At 42.9% G+C, this 12,298-nt stretch overlaps 1 protein-coding gene across 1 annotated transcript in view; it reads left to right on the plus strand.

Annotated features, from left to right (window-relative positions):
- UPP1 (uridine phosphorylase 1) overlaps nucleotides 1-12,298 on the plus strand; it is a 258,292-nt gene that overhangs the window by 93,841 nt on the left and 152,153 nt on the right. Inside the window, exon 3 of the mRNA XM_030209480.1 lies at nucleotides 4,933-5,050. Within this exon, the coding sequence (XP_030065340.1) occupies nucleotides 4,933-5,050 (118 nt within the window). The remainder of the gene's footprint in view (nucleotides 1-4,932; nucleotides 5,051-12,298) is intronic.

Genomic DNA, 12,298 nt, shown 5'->3' on the forward strand with positions numbered 1-12,298 from the left:
TTGCAGTGGCCCCATAAGCATTTCACAGCTTTCTCATTGTGGGCAGCAGAGTCTTGAAAGAGAGAATGTCCAGGACACAAATAATAACAACCCTACCTATAAAGAAGCAGCACCCTAAAATACCAATATACTTCCTACTAAAAATACAGAACAAGTCAGACTGTTACAGATCCCTACACGGAAAATAAACACTAGCAGACTACTACACCTTGGTCGCATGCACAAAACTCACAGACAAACCCTCAACAAATATGAAACTAGTGACCACACATCAGTAATAGAGATATGAAGACAAACATACTGAACTAGAAGTCTCAAAAGGTTAGAGCGATACTAGAGAATCAGAAACTGAAATGCCAGATAGAGAAGTACATTTGCTAATATTGACATATTACAATTAGTAAATTCATATTACAGAAGTAAATATATTTTTTACCTCTGTTTGAGCATTTTATTTTTCCATTTGCTTTGGTCCCAAAGACCGGGGACTGTGGCACCAGGTGGCCTGAATAGCGATTGGGGGGGGGGGGGAGGCAGGGCCCCAGGGGCAGCCTTGCCCCAGGCCCAGCTCAGTCTCTTGGCGGCCCTGAAAACAGGTAGCCTTCCCGCCCTCCAGGGCTGCAATATTTTTCAACATCAGGAAGCCCTACAGCAGTTCATTTATAAGCTGTTCTGTTATGATGCACCATTTCTCATGGGAAACGTTTGAGGTTGCAGGAGTTTGGGAGCAAAACAGAAAAAAAAAAGATTGGAACCAAATGGAGGTAATTAATAGGAGGAGTGCTATAGTTTGTTAAAAGCTTAATTCTCTATTGACTGTGGCTGGCAAAGGGAAGAGAAGAGGGAGAGTCCATGAATTAGCAGTTATAACTTCTGCACTTTCCTTTTCTTGGAGCAACTTTAGCCTTTCTCCCTTAACCCTGGGAGCAAAGCTTTAAAACTAGCAACTCAGGTCATGTCAGAGGTTTAGACACAATGCAAGTCAAGTCATTTTAAAACTGTAAAGCCTAAATCACAAAAAGAACAAACCATTGTGAAACATACTACTTGTCATGACTGTCTATTTGTAGACATGATAGATTTAAAGAAACAGTGATTTGGAATTCCAATGGTTCCTTGAGTTTGTGTGGCTGTCATAACCTGCAGGAAAGTGTGTTCATTTTTATGCATTTGATTCATTAGCTCACCTTAAAGAATTAATGAACTGAAAATTGTTTCCCAGTGACATGCCAAATAACTTGTCCTGTATGACTGTTGCTGCTGTCTGATGCTTCCATCTCCAGAATTGGCTTCTCTGTGCAGATGCACAGCTTGCACATTGGGTAGTGCTGACCATGAGTAGAGCCTCAGCACTAGTACACCTGTTTATAGAAATATTAAAAATTCTTGAAATTCTATTCTCTGCGAATCATAGTCCCATATCATTGGGTGCTATTGACAGATATCAGCCTTATCTTGATTTTAGGTGAATTCACCACAGGGGTGTAGCTACCATTGAACAAGACTGCCAAAAAAGCCCAGGCCACGCAATGGTGTGGGATGCCTGCTGTCAAATCAAAGTGCCCTCTAACCCATGGGTTTCCAGTTCTCCATCCCTACTGTCCGGCATCTCTCTCATTACCTTCCTGTCCCTCAAGTGTCTCTCTCTAGCCCCTCCTCCCATGATCCTTCAAACTTGTGCTGGCATTGTCAGCGATGAAAATAGGTAGCCTTCAGTTGGACCCACCAGGGGCCTTTCCTTTTTTTTGCTGCATCCCACTCACAGGAAGTTATATCAGAGGTGGCAGGATGTGGTAGAGGAAAGGCCCTAACAGGGTTGGCTGGAGGCTACCTGTTTCCATCGCTGTTGCTTCTGGTGCAAGTTTGAAGGACTAGGGGGGGAGGGGGGCTAGAGAGAGATGCTTGACCCATGGGGCAGGGGAAGAGAGAGATGCCAGACTTGCATTGAGGGGGAAGAGGGGGGGGGGGAGAGATGCTGGACCTGTGGGAGTGGGGACACGAGATGCTGGGCATTGAGGGAGCATAGGAATGGGGACACAGAGGGGTGATGCTGGGCACAATAAGATTATTATTGAAATGCTAGGCATGGAATGAGCATAGGGATAGGAACATAGAGGAAAGATGCTGAATATGGTGGGAAGATAGGGACGTGGAAAGGGCAGATGCTGAACATGGGGGGAGGATAGGGACAGGAACATAGAGGGAAGATGCAAAACAGGACAGATAAGGAAAGATGGATGGTGGACACAGATCTTAAAAGGACAGTCAACCCTGGAAATAGCAGTTAATTAAAAACAGAGAAGCAGAAAGGAGACACTGGGAACAAAGTAATACTCAGACAGAAAAGGTAGAAAAAAGCACGTTTTTTTCCTGAATTTATGAATTGTAATATGTCAGCTTTGGGAAATGTGTATCTCTGATATTTTGCTGATCACTTTGTATTTCTAATACTATGACAGGTTTCCTATAAAGGTCTAGGAGTGTGGTAGCCGTGTTAGTCCACTCTTAAGGTTATCAATAGAAATCAAACAAAATAAAACATGGAAAAGAAAATAAGATGATACCTTTTTTATTGGACATAACTTAATACATTTCTTGATTAGCTTTCGAAGGTTGCCCTTCTTCGTCAGATCGGAAATAAGCAAATGTGCTAGCTGACAGTGTATATAAGTGAAAACATTCAAGCATTACTATGACAGTCTGACAGGGTGGGAGGATGGGGGTGGGTAGGAGGTATGTATGGGGCATCAAAGCATATCATTGATATTCTAACAGGATAGGTGTGGATAGGTGAGGGGTGGGGTGATCAACAGAGAAATACAGCTTTATGGTTTATAATGGGCTAGGAACCCCAGATCCTTGTTAAGTCCTTTCTGTTGGGTGTTAAAATATTCAATCATTCTGACTTCAAAGGTCTTACGTTCTTGTATGGTTTTAAAGTTACCTTTCAGGATTCTCACTGTGAAGTCACTAGTACAGTGTCCTGGTCCTGTAAAATGCTGACCAACAGGGGTGGGAACCCTACTGGCACCAGTATTGTTCATGTGATGTCTAAGTAAATTGAATCTTGTCTTAAGCATCTGGCCTGTTTCTCCAATATAGCATCATTCGTTACATTTTTTACACTGAATGATATATACCACATTGGAAGATGAGCAAGTGAAAGATTCCTTTATGTTGAATATCTTTCCTTTGTGGATGACTGTGGGGTCCTGTGAAATATTTTGGCATAGTTTGCAACTGGATAAATTACAGGGAAGTGTGCCCTTCTATTCCTTTTCAGTCTGTGATGGAAGTTTACTTCTGATTAGCTTGTGTTTTAAGTTGGGTGGCTGTCGGAAGGCCAGTACTGGTGGGGATGGGAATATCTTTTTCAGTAATTCATCCTCCTGGAGTATAGGTTGTAGATCTCTTATGATTTTTCTCAGTTTTTCCAGCTCTGGATTGTATGTCACTACAAGGGGGATTCTGTCTGTGGATTTTTTCTCCTTGTACTGTAGCAGATTCTCCCTGGGTGTTTTGAGGGAGGAGGCAATAAATATTCTTGGAGATTATTTTGGGGTTGTAGCCTTTCTGTTTGAAGGATGCAGTCAGGCTTTTAAGGTGTCTGTCTCTGTCCCCTGGGTGGTATCTTGTGGCTTGGCTGTAAATGATGGATCTTTTTGTATGTGAAGGATGGAAGCTGGAGTTGTGGAGGTAGCTGCATCTGTCTGTGGGTTTCTTGTATATAGATGTTTGTATACAGCCATCACTGATTGAGACCGTGGTGTCCAAAAAATTGACTTTTTCTGGGGAGTAGTCAATTTTGAATCTGATTGTAGGATGGTATGTATTGAAGGCAGAATAAAATTGTTTCAGAGTTTCTTCACCCTCCGTCCAAATCATAAAAATGTCATCGATGTACCGGTAGTATTTTAGAGGTTCGGTCTGGTGTGTATTCAGAAATGTCTCTTCCAGCTCAGCCATAAAAAGGTTGGCATATTGGGGTGCTGTCCTGGTGCCCATCGCAGTGCCCATTATTTGTAGATAGATATCATTGTTGCAAGGATCTGGGGTTCCTAGCCCATTATAAACCATAAAGCTGTATTTCTCTGTTGATCACCCCACCCCTCACCTATCCACACCCATCCTGTTAGAATATCAATAATATGCTTTGATGTCCCCATGCATACCTCCTACCCACCCCCATCCTCCCACCCTGTCAGACTGTCATAGTAATGCTTGAATGTTTTCACTTATATACACTGTCAGCTAGCACATTTGCTTATTTCCGATCTGACGAAGAAGGGCAACGTTCGAAAGCTAATCAAGAAATGTATTAAGTTATGTCCAATAAAAAAGGTATCATCTTATTTTCTTTTCCATGTTTGATTTTGTTTGATTTCTATTGATAACCTATTGCTTTTTGGAGGGTTTGTTCACCGGAGCTCTTAGGGAATCCCCTCCCCCCTTCCCCGGTCTCCTCTACCTTGAGAGAGATGGTGTTATAGGGGCCCATCTTTATTTTTCTACCCAGGGCCTATTCAGTGTTAGCGATGCCACTGTTTAGCTCATCTCTGCATGTGAGAGTTCATCAAAGTCTCTCTTCTTATGAGAGTCCCTCACAGACCTGAAATACTGAATTCCATTGTTTATTGTAACATAAATGAACTGTTGTTATTTCATAAAGGTCTGTTACTTTTATACTTTGTACTAGTGGGTCAGTATATCTTGACTTGCAGGGCATCACTTTGCCCCTGTGGACTGTGAAGAACCCAGGTGCAACCCTCATTCAGGACAGTGTTGGTGTTTTCCATTCATTAATGCTTCTGTTCTCTCAGAAAAAGCTGTACTACAATAAGGTTTTATTTGATTGTTTAAAACATATTATGTCTTGTCTGTTGCCTTCTATGTACATTCAGCACTTTAATAATATTCTCCTCCTATTAACAGAAACTCTTGCATTCACCTTTCCAACCCTCATCTTCAGAAAATGAAAGAAGACATCTTGTACCATCTTGATCTTGGGACTGGCACCCATGACTTTCCGGCCTTGTTTGGAGATGTAAAGGTAGAATATTACATTCATGGTGGAAGCATAAACCACATATGGCTCAAATCACACTGACTATTCATAACACTACTAGCCGTTGAGCCCGTTAAAACGGGCTAGTATGGGGTTTTTCCAAGGTCCCCTCCCCAAGGTCGCCGCCACCCCTCCACCCGGCCCGGGCCCTCTCTTCGCTATTGAACTCAAGTCGCCGAAACGCAGTTCAGCAGAGCTCCCGTCGGCCTTCCTTCTCTGCCTGTGTCCCGCCCTCGTGTGACGTAACGTCGGCGAGGGCGGGACACAAGCAGCAAAGGAAGGCCGACAGGAGCTCAGCTGATCTGCCTGCTGCATGTCGGCAATGTAAGTTCAATACTGAAGAGAGTGTTCGGGCCGGGTGGAGGGGGGGAGCGGTAGCGGTGACCTCAGGGGGGGGGAGCGGTAGCGATGTTGGCTGTTCCCCCCCCCCCCCCCTTCGTGCAGTTTCCCTCTATGTCCCGCCCCCGTCATCACGTATTGATGCGGGGGCGGGACAGAGAGGGAAGTCTCTAATGCGCATTTGCGGGTGAGTACGGTCACTCACCATTTATATGTTTGATATTGTACCACCGCATTGTGCTTTTTTTTGTTGTTGTTGTTCAAACATGCACGTTTTGGAAACAAATCACTTGCAGCTAGGGATGGATCTGTGTTTTTGGTGGCAGCCTTGCGCCATTCAGAGGATCTAGGGGTGATTCCCAGGTCAGGCCTTCTGCTCTTCTAACCAAACAGAGCAGGGAACAGCATAGAGAGTGTTTCTAGTTTCTGGTGGAAAGACTGACTCACAGTCACTGTTCCCTCTAAGCTGAGCAGGAGTCATCCAGCTGCATTGCTGCCAGTTGGGGGTGGTGTTTCAATATTGTGTGTTCAATGGCTAGACAGGCAGGTTCCCTGGAGTCCTCAAGGAGGTTAGATTTAGAACAGGAGATGGTACGAGGCTATCTAGCCTATTATATGGGTTGAAGTCAGTAGGTGTATCATGCTGGCAGTTGGTGGAGTTACTTGTACACCCAAAACAATAGCAAACACTATTGAAAGCAATAGTAAAATATTGTTAGAAATAATGGACTGCCTATGCATGGTCCATCTGTAAAAAGTCAAAAGCTGTTCCAGTTGGGTAGGCAGTGCCTTAAAAGGTAGAAGACAAAAGATTTTTTTTAATTTTTACTTATTTGACAGCTTTTTAATTCATTTGAAAGCATCCCATATGTATGTCAAGCTCCATCTCTGGCCATCTTCAAATCTTGGCTAAAAGCCCACCTTTTTGATGCTGCTTTTAACTCCTAACCCTTATTCACTTGTTCACAATCCTTATTTTATCATCCTCACTTTAATATTCCCTTATCTCTTGTTTGTCCTGTTTGTCTGTCCTAATTAGATTGTAAGCTCTGTCGAGCAGGGACTATCTCTTCATGTTCAAGTGTACAGCGCTGCGTACGTCTAGTAGTGCTTTAGAAATGATAAGTAGTAGTAGATATACAGTGGGGGAAATAAGTATTTGATCCCTTGCTGATTTTGTAAGTTTGCCCACTGACAAAGACATGAGCAGCCCATAATTGAAGGGTAGGTTATTGGTAACAGTGAGAGATAGCACATCACAAATTAAATCCGGAAAATCACATTGTGGAAAGTATATGAATTTATTTGCATTCTGCAGAGGGAAATAAGTATTTAATCCCTCTGGCAAACAAGACCTAATACTTGGTGGCAAAACCCTTGTTGGCAAGCACAGCGGTCAGACGTCTTCTGTAGTTGATGATGAGGTTTGCACACATGTCAGGAGGAATTTTGGTCCACTCCTCTTTGCAGATCATCTCTAAATCATTAAGAGTTCTGGGCTGTCGCTTGGCAACTCGCATCTTCAGCTCCCTCCATAAGTTTTCAATGGGATTAAGGTCTGGTGACTGGCTAGGCCACTCCATGACCCTAATGTGCTTCTTCCTGAGCCACTCCTTTGTTGCCTTGGCTGTATGTTTTGGGTCATTGTCGTGCTGGAAGACCCAGCCACGACCCATTTTTAAGGCCCTGGTGGAGGGAAGGAGGTTGTCACTCAGAATTGTACGGTACATGGCCCCATCCATTCTCCCATTGATGCGGTGAAGTAGTCCTGTGCCCTTAGCAGAGAAACACCCCCAAAACATAACATTTCCACCTCCATGCTTGACAGTGGGGACGGTGTTCTTTGGGTCATAGGCAGCATTTCTCTTCCTCCAAACACGGCGAGTTGAGTTCATGCCAAAGAGCTCAATTTTTGTCTCATCTGACCACAGCACCTTCTCCCAATCACTCTCGGCATCATCCAGGTGTTCACTGGCAAACTTCAGACGGGCCGTCACATGTGCCTTCCGGAGCAGGGGGACCTTGCGGGCACTGCAGGATTGCAATCCGTTATGTCGTAATGTGTTACCAATGGTTTTCGTGGTGACAGCGGTCCCAGCTGCCTTGAGATCATTGACAAGTTCCCCCCTTGTAGTTGTAGGCTGATTTCTAACCTTCCTCATGATCAAGGATACCCCACGAGGTGAGATTTTGCGTGGAGCCCCAGATCTTTGTCGATTGACAGTCATTTTGTACTTCTTCCATTTTCTTACTATGGCACCAACAGTTGTCTCCTTCTCGCCCAGCGTCTTACTGATGGTTTTGTAGCCCATTCCAGCCTTGTGCAGGTGTATGATCTTGTCCCTGACATCCTTAGACAGCTCCTTGCTCTTGGCCATTTTGTAGAGGTTAGAGTCTGACTGATTCACTGAGTCTGTGGACAGGTGTCTTTCATACAGGTGACCATTGCCGACAGCTGTCTGTCATGCAGGTAACGAGTTGATTTGGAGCATCTACCTGGTCTGTAGGGGCCAGATCTCTTACTGGTTGGTGGGGGATCAAATACTTATTTCCCTCTGCAGAATGCAAATAAATTCATATACTTTCCACAATGTGATTTTCCGGATTTAATTTGTGATGTGCTATCTCTCACTGTTACCAATAACCTACCCTTCAATTATGGGCTGCTCATGTCTTTGTCAGTGGGCAAACTTACAAAATCAGCAAGGGATCAAATACTTATTTCCCCCACTGTAAATATCATGAAATCAAAACTGAATATCACTATAACAGCGTAAAAAATTATTGTAACGGTGGAAACAGCACTAATAAAGGCTGTAGTTTGTGCTCATTTTTCTACACTGCTCTATACAATAGAGTAATACATGGCCAAATTTCAGTGAGGATATCCTGTTTACTGATGGGTTCATCTTAACTGTTCCTGTAATCTGCGTTGGGAAGCCTGGTGTTATAAAGATTGGAAGTAAAATTAAACTCCTTTCATTGGGGCACATGGAATCACATCTTCACCTCATCTCTTTTGTACAAATGGATTATTCTGTTCTGAGCATGTTTCAGGGACAAGTTGATTTCATAAGTCAAAATAATAAAAATAATTAATTTATTTCATGCCGATCTCTCATTTGTTTAAACATAACTAAACAGGCCATAAGTCCCTAATGCAGTCCATTGGTTTTCTTATATTTTTTCCTTGAACATAAGTACATAAGTAATGCCACACTGGGAAAAGACCAAGGGTCCATCGAGCCCAGCATCCTGTCCACGACAGCGGCCAATCCAGGCCAAGGGCACCTGGCAAGCTTCCCAAACATACAAACATTCTATACATGTTATTCCCGGAATTGTGGATTTTTCCCAAGTCCATTTAGTAGCGGTTTATGGACTTGTCCTTTAGGAAACCGTCTAACCCTTTTTTAAACTCTGCCAAGCTTAACCGCCTTCACCACGTTCTCCAGCAACGAATTCCAGAGTTTAATTACGCGTTGGGTGAAGAAAAATTTTCTCCGATTTGTTTTAAATTTACTACACTGTAGTTTCATTGCATGCCCCCTAGTCCTAGTATTTTTGAAAAGGGTGAACAGATACTTCACATCCACCTGTTCCACTCCACTCATTATTTCATCTATACCTCTATCATGTCTCCCCTCAGCCGTCTCTTCTCCAAGCTGAAAAGCCCTAGCCTCCTTAGTCTTTCTTCATAGGGAAGTCGTCCCATCCCCGCTATCATTTTAGTCGCCCTTCGCTGCACCTTTTCCAATTCCACTATATCTTTCTAGAGATGCGGCGACCAGAATTGAACACAATACTCAAGGTACGGTCGCACCGTGGAGCGATATAGTGGTATTATAACATCCTCACACCTGTTTTCCATACCTTTCCTAATAATACCCAACATTCTATTCGCTTTCCGAGCCGCAGTAGCACACTGAGCAGAAGGTTTCAGAGTATTATCGACGACGACACCCAGATCCCTTTCTTGGTCCGTAACTCCTAACGTGGAACCTTGCATGACGTAGCTATAATTCAGGTTCTTTTTTCCCACATGCATCACCTTGCACTTGCTCACATTAAACGTCATCTGCCATTTAGCCGCCCAGTCTCCCAGTCTCGTAAGGTCCTCTTGTAATTTTTCACAATCATGTCGCGATTTAACAACTTTGAATAACTTTGTGTCATCAGCAAATTTAATTACCTCGCTAGTTACTCCCATCTCTAAATCATTTATAAATATATTAAAAAGCAGCGACCCCTGAGGAACCCCACTAACTACCCTTCTCCATTGTGAATACTGCCCATTTAACCCCACTCTCTGTTTCCTATCCTTCAACCAGTTTTTAATCCACAATAGGACATTTCCTCCTATCCCATGACCCTCCAATTTCCTCCGTAGCCTTTCATGAGGTACCTTGTCAAATGCCTTTTGAAAATCCAGATACACAATATCAACCGGTTCCCCTTTGTCCACATGTTTGTTTACTCCTTCAAAGAATTGAAGTAAATTGGTCAGGCAAGATTTCCCCACACAAAAGCCGTGCTGACTCGGTCTCAGTAATCCATGACCTCGGATGTGCTCTGCAATTTTGTTTTTAATAATAGCCTCTACCATTTTCCCTGGCACTCGCCGGTCTATAATTTCCCGGATCTCCCCTGGAACCTTTTTTAAAAATGGGCGTTACATTGGCCACCCTCCAATCTTCCGGTACCACGCTCGATTTTAAGGATAAATTGCATATCACTAGCAGTAGCTCCATAAGCTCATTTTTCAGTTCTATCAGTACTCTAGGATGAATACCATCCGGTCCAGGGGATTTGCTACTCTTCAGTTTGCTGAACTGCCCCATTACGTCCTCCAGGTTTACCGTGAAGTCAGTAAGTTTCTCCGACTCGTCCGCTTGAAATATCATTTCCGACACCGGTATCCCACCCAAATCTTCCTCGGTGAAGACCAAAGCAAAGAATTCATTCAGTCTCTCCGCTACGTCTTTGTCTTCCTTGATCGCCCCTTTTACCCCTCGGTCATCCAGCGGTCCAACCGATTCTTTTGCCGGCTTCCTGCTTTTAATATACTGAAAAAAATTTTACTATGCTTTTTTGCCTCTAATGCTATCTTTTTTTCGTAATCCCTCTTGGCCTTCTTTATCTGCGCCTTGCATTTGCTTTGACACGCCTTATGCTGCTTCTTGTTATTTTCAGATGGTTCCTTCTTTCATTTTCTGAAGGCATTTCTTTTAGCCCTAATAGCTTCCTTCACCTCACTTTTCAACCAGGTTGGCTGTCTTTTGGAGTTCCGTCTTGTGATGAGTTATACTGTGCCAAAACTGGAAATACAGTGAGACAGAATAATAGAATTCACAAACATCCAAAACTTATACATTAACATTAATTGTGTTTGCATTTGGATAACTGAGAAAATGCTGTTGAAAACTGACTTGAAGAAGAAATAAAAATATATCACAGAACTAGAAAATATTGGCACATTTAGACTGACTCTGGTAGCTCTGCCCTCATTATTTAATATCTTTCTTTTAAATAGTAATCATAAACAATATTAACTGCATTTTGTAATGTAGCACTACATTCCACAAAACAATAGGAGCAAGTTCCCACAAACCATGTTTTTCTTTTGATCTAGGCACAGGGAAAAGAAATTGTAAATACTCCCAGGTTTCAACCTAATTCGTTTAATATGGGATATAACTGCCATAAATAAATAAATAAATCGAAACTCTGAATGTTGAGTACCTGATTCTCATAACATGATGTCTGTTTTAGTGGCCCTCTACGAGGAGAAAAAAAATCTTTGCATGAATATAACCAGCCCCTCCAAATGACACACTGATTACGATTTATAACAAATTACTACTCTACCTATGAAAAGTTATTCCTTTATTATACTTCCATGTGGTGCTGAGTGTAATGCTGCCATTTATGTGCGTAAGCATACTCTTGTCTGCATAAATGATGGTATTCTGTAAATGTAGATGCATAAGTGGCACAGTTAAGCAGCTATTTATAAAATGAGAGGGCTAGTGGCCCAATATAAGGCCCATAATTGCAGGGCTTTGAATGGAGCCCTGGTGCATCGTCCCCATCCAATAACTGTCACTGCAATGATTAGGCTAAGTGAGCTGGGAGTAGATATCAAATAATATAAAATTCCCAGGTAGTTTTGAATAAAGGCTTGTGGTGCAGATCCCAGCCCCAGTTCCAATCTTTTAGAGATCCCTGGCCTACATGATTTAAGAAAAGTGGGATGGAAATCCAAAGATGCAGGATTATTGGCCCCAAAACTTGGAATAAAGGTGAGCAAAGTATCCGTCCGTCTATCCAGCTGGCCGGGTGGCTAGAACAGACCGAAGTGGAAGCAGGCAAATGGGCATTAAGAAAGGAAAATAACACCATTATTGACTGTACAGCAAAGAGAAAAAAAAGGTTAAGATGAAATAGAGAAAGGGCAGACAGGCAAGGACTCAGCCTCCATTGCCACAAGACTGCTGCATATCTTAGTCGTTGTGTGTATGTGACTAGCAACTTAGTTACTTCTTCCATTAAAGGCCTAGTTGAAGTGTTGCAGGAATTACCACTATTGTTAGCAGAATCTGTGGTACTTCAGGAGTCAAACACCACACACCAGAATGAGAGAGAAGTCTTCTTTATTTGCCAGCAAACAAAGTAGGACATCAGCACTAGGTCTCTTCTTCTCTTTCTCAGCTCTCTGGATCCTGCGTCTCCTGTCTGTCCTCTCTCGTCTCAGCTCCTTCTCTTCTTCTCTTTCTTCTAACGTAAGCTGCTTCTGCTCTCAGTTATATAGGGTCCTACACCTCTCTAGCCCCCCTTTCTCACCAGATGGTAAAGAATAGATTGATTACCCTGCCTTGAACTAATTATCTCTAT

Source organism: Microcaecilia unicolor, chromosome 1, assembly GCF_901765095.1.
Source record: "Microcaecilia unicolor chromosome 1, aMicUni1.1, whole genome shotgun sequence".
Lineage (NCBI taxonomy): Eukaryota > Metazoa > Chordata > Amphibia > Gymnophiona > Siphonopidae > Microcaecilia > Microcaecilia unicolor.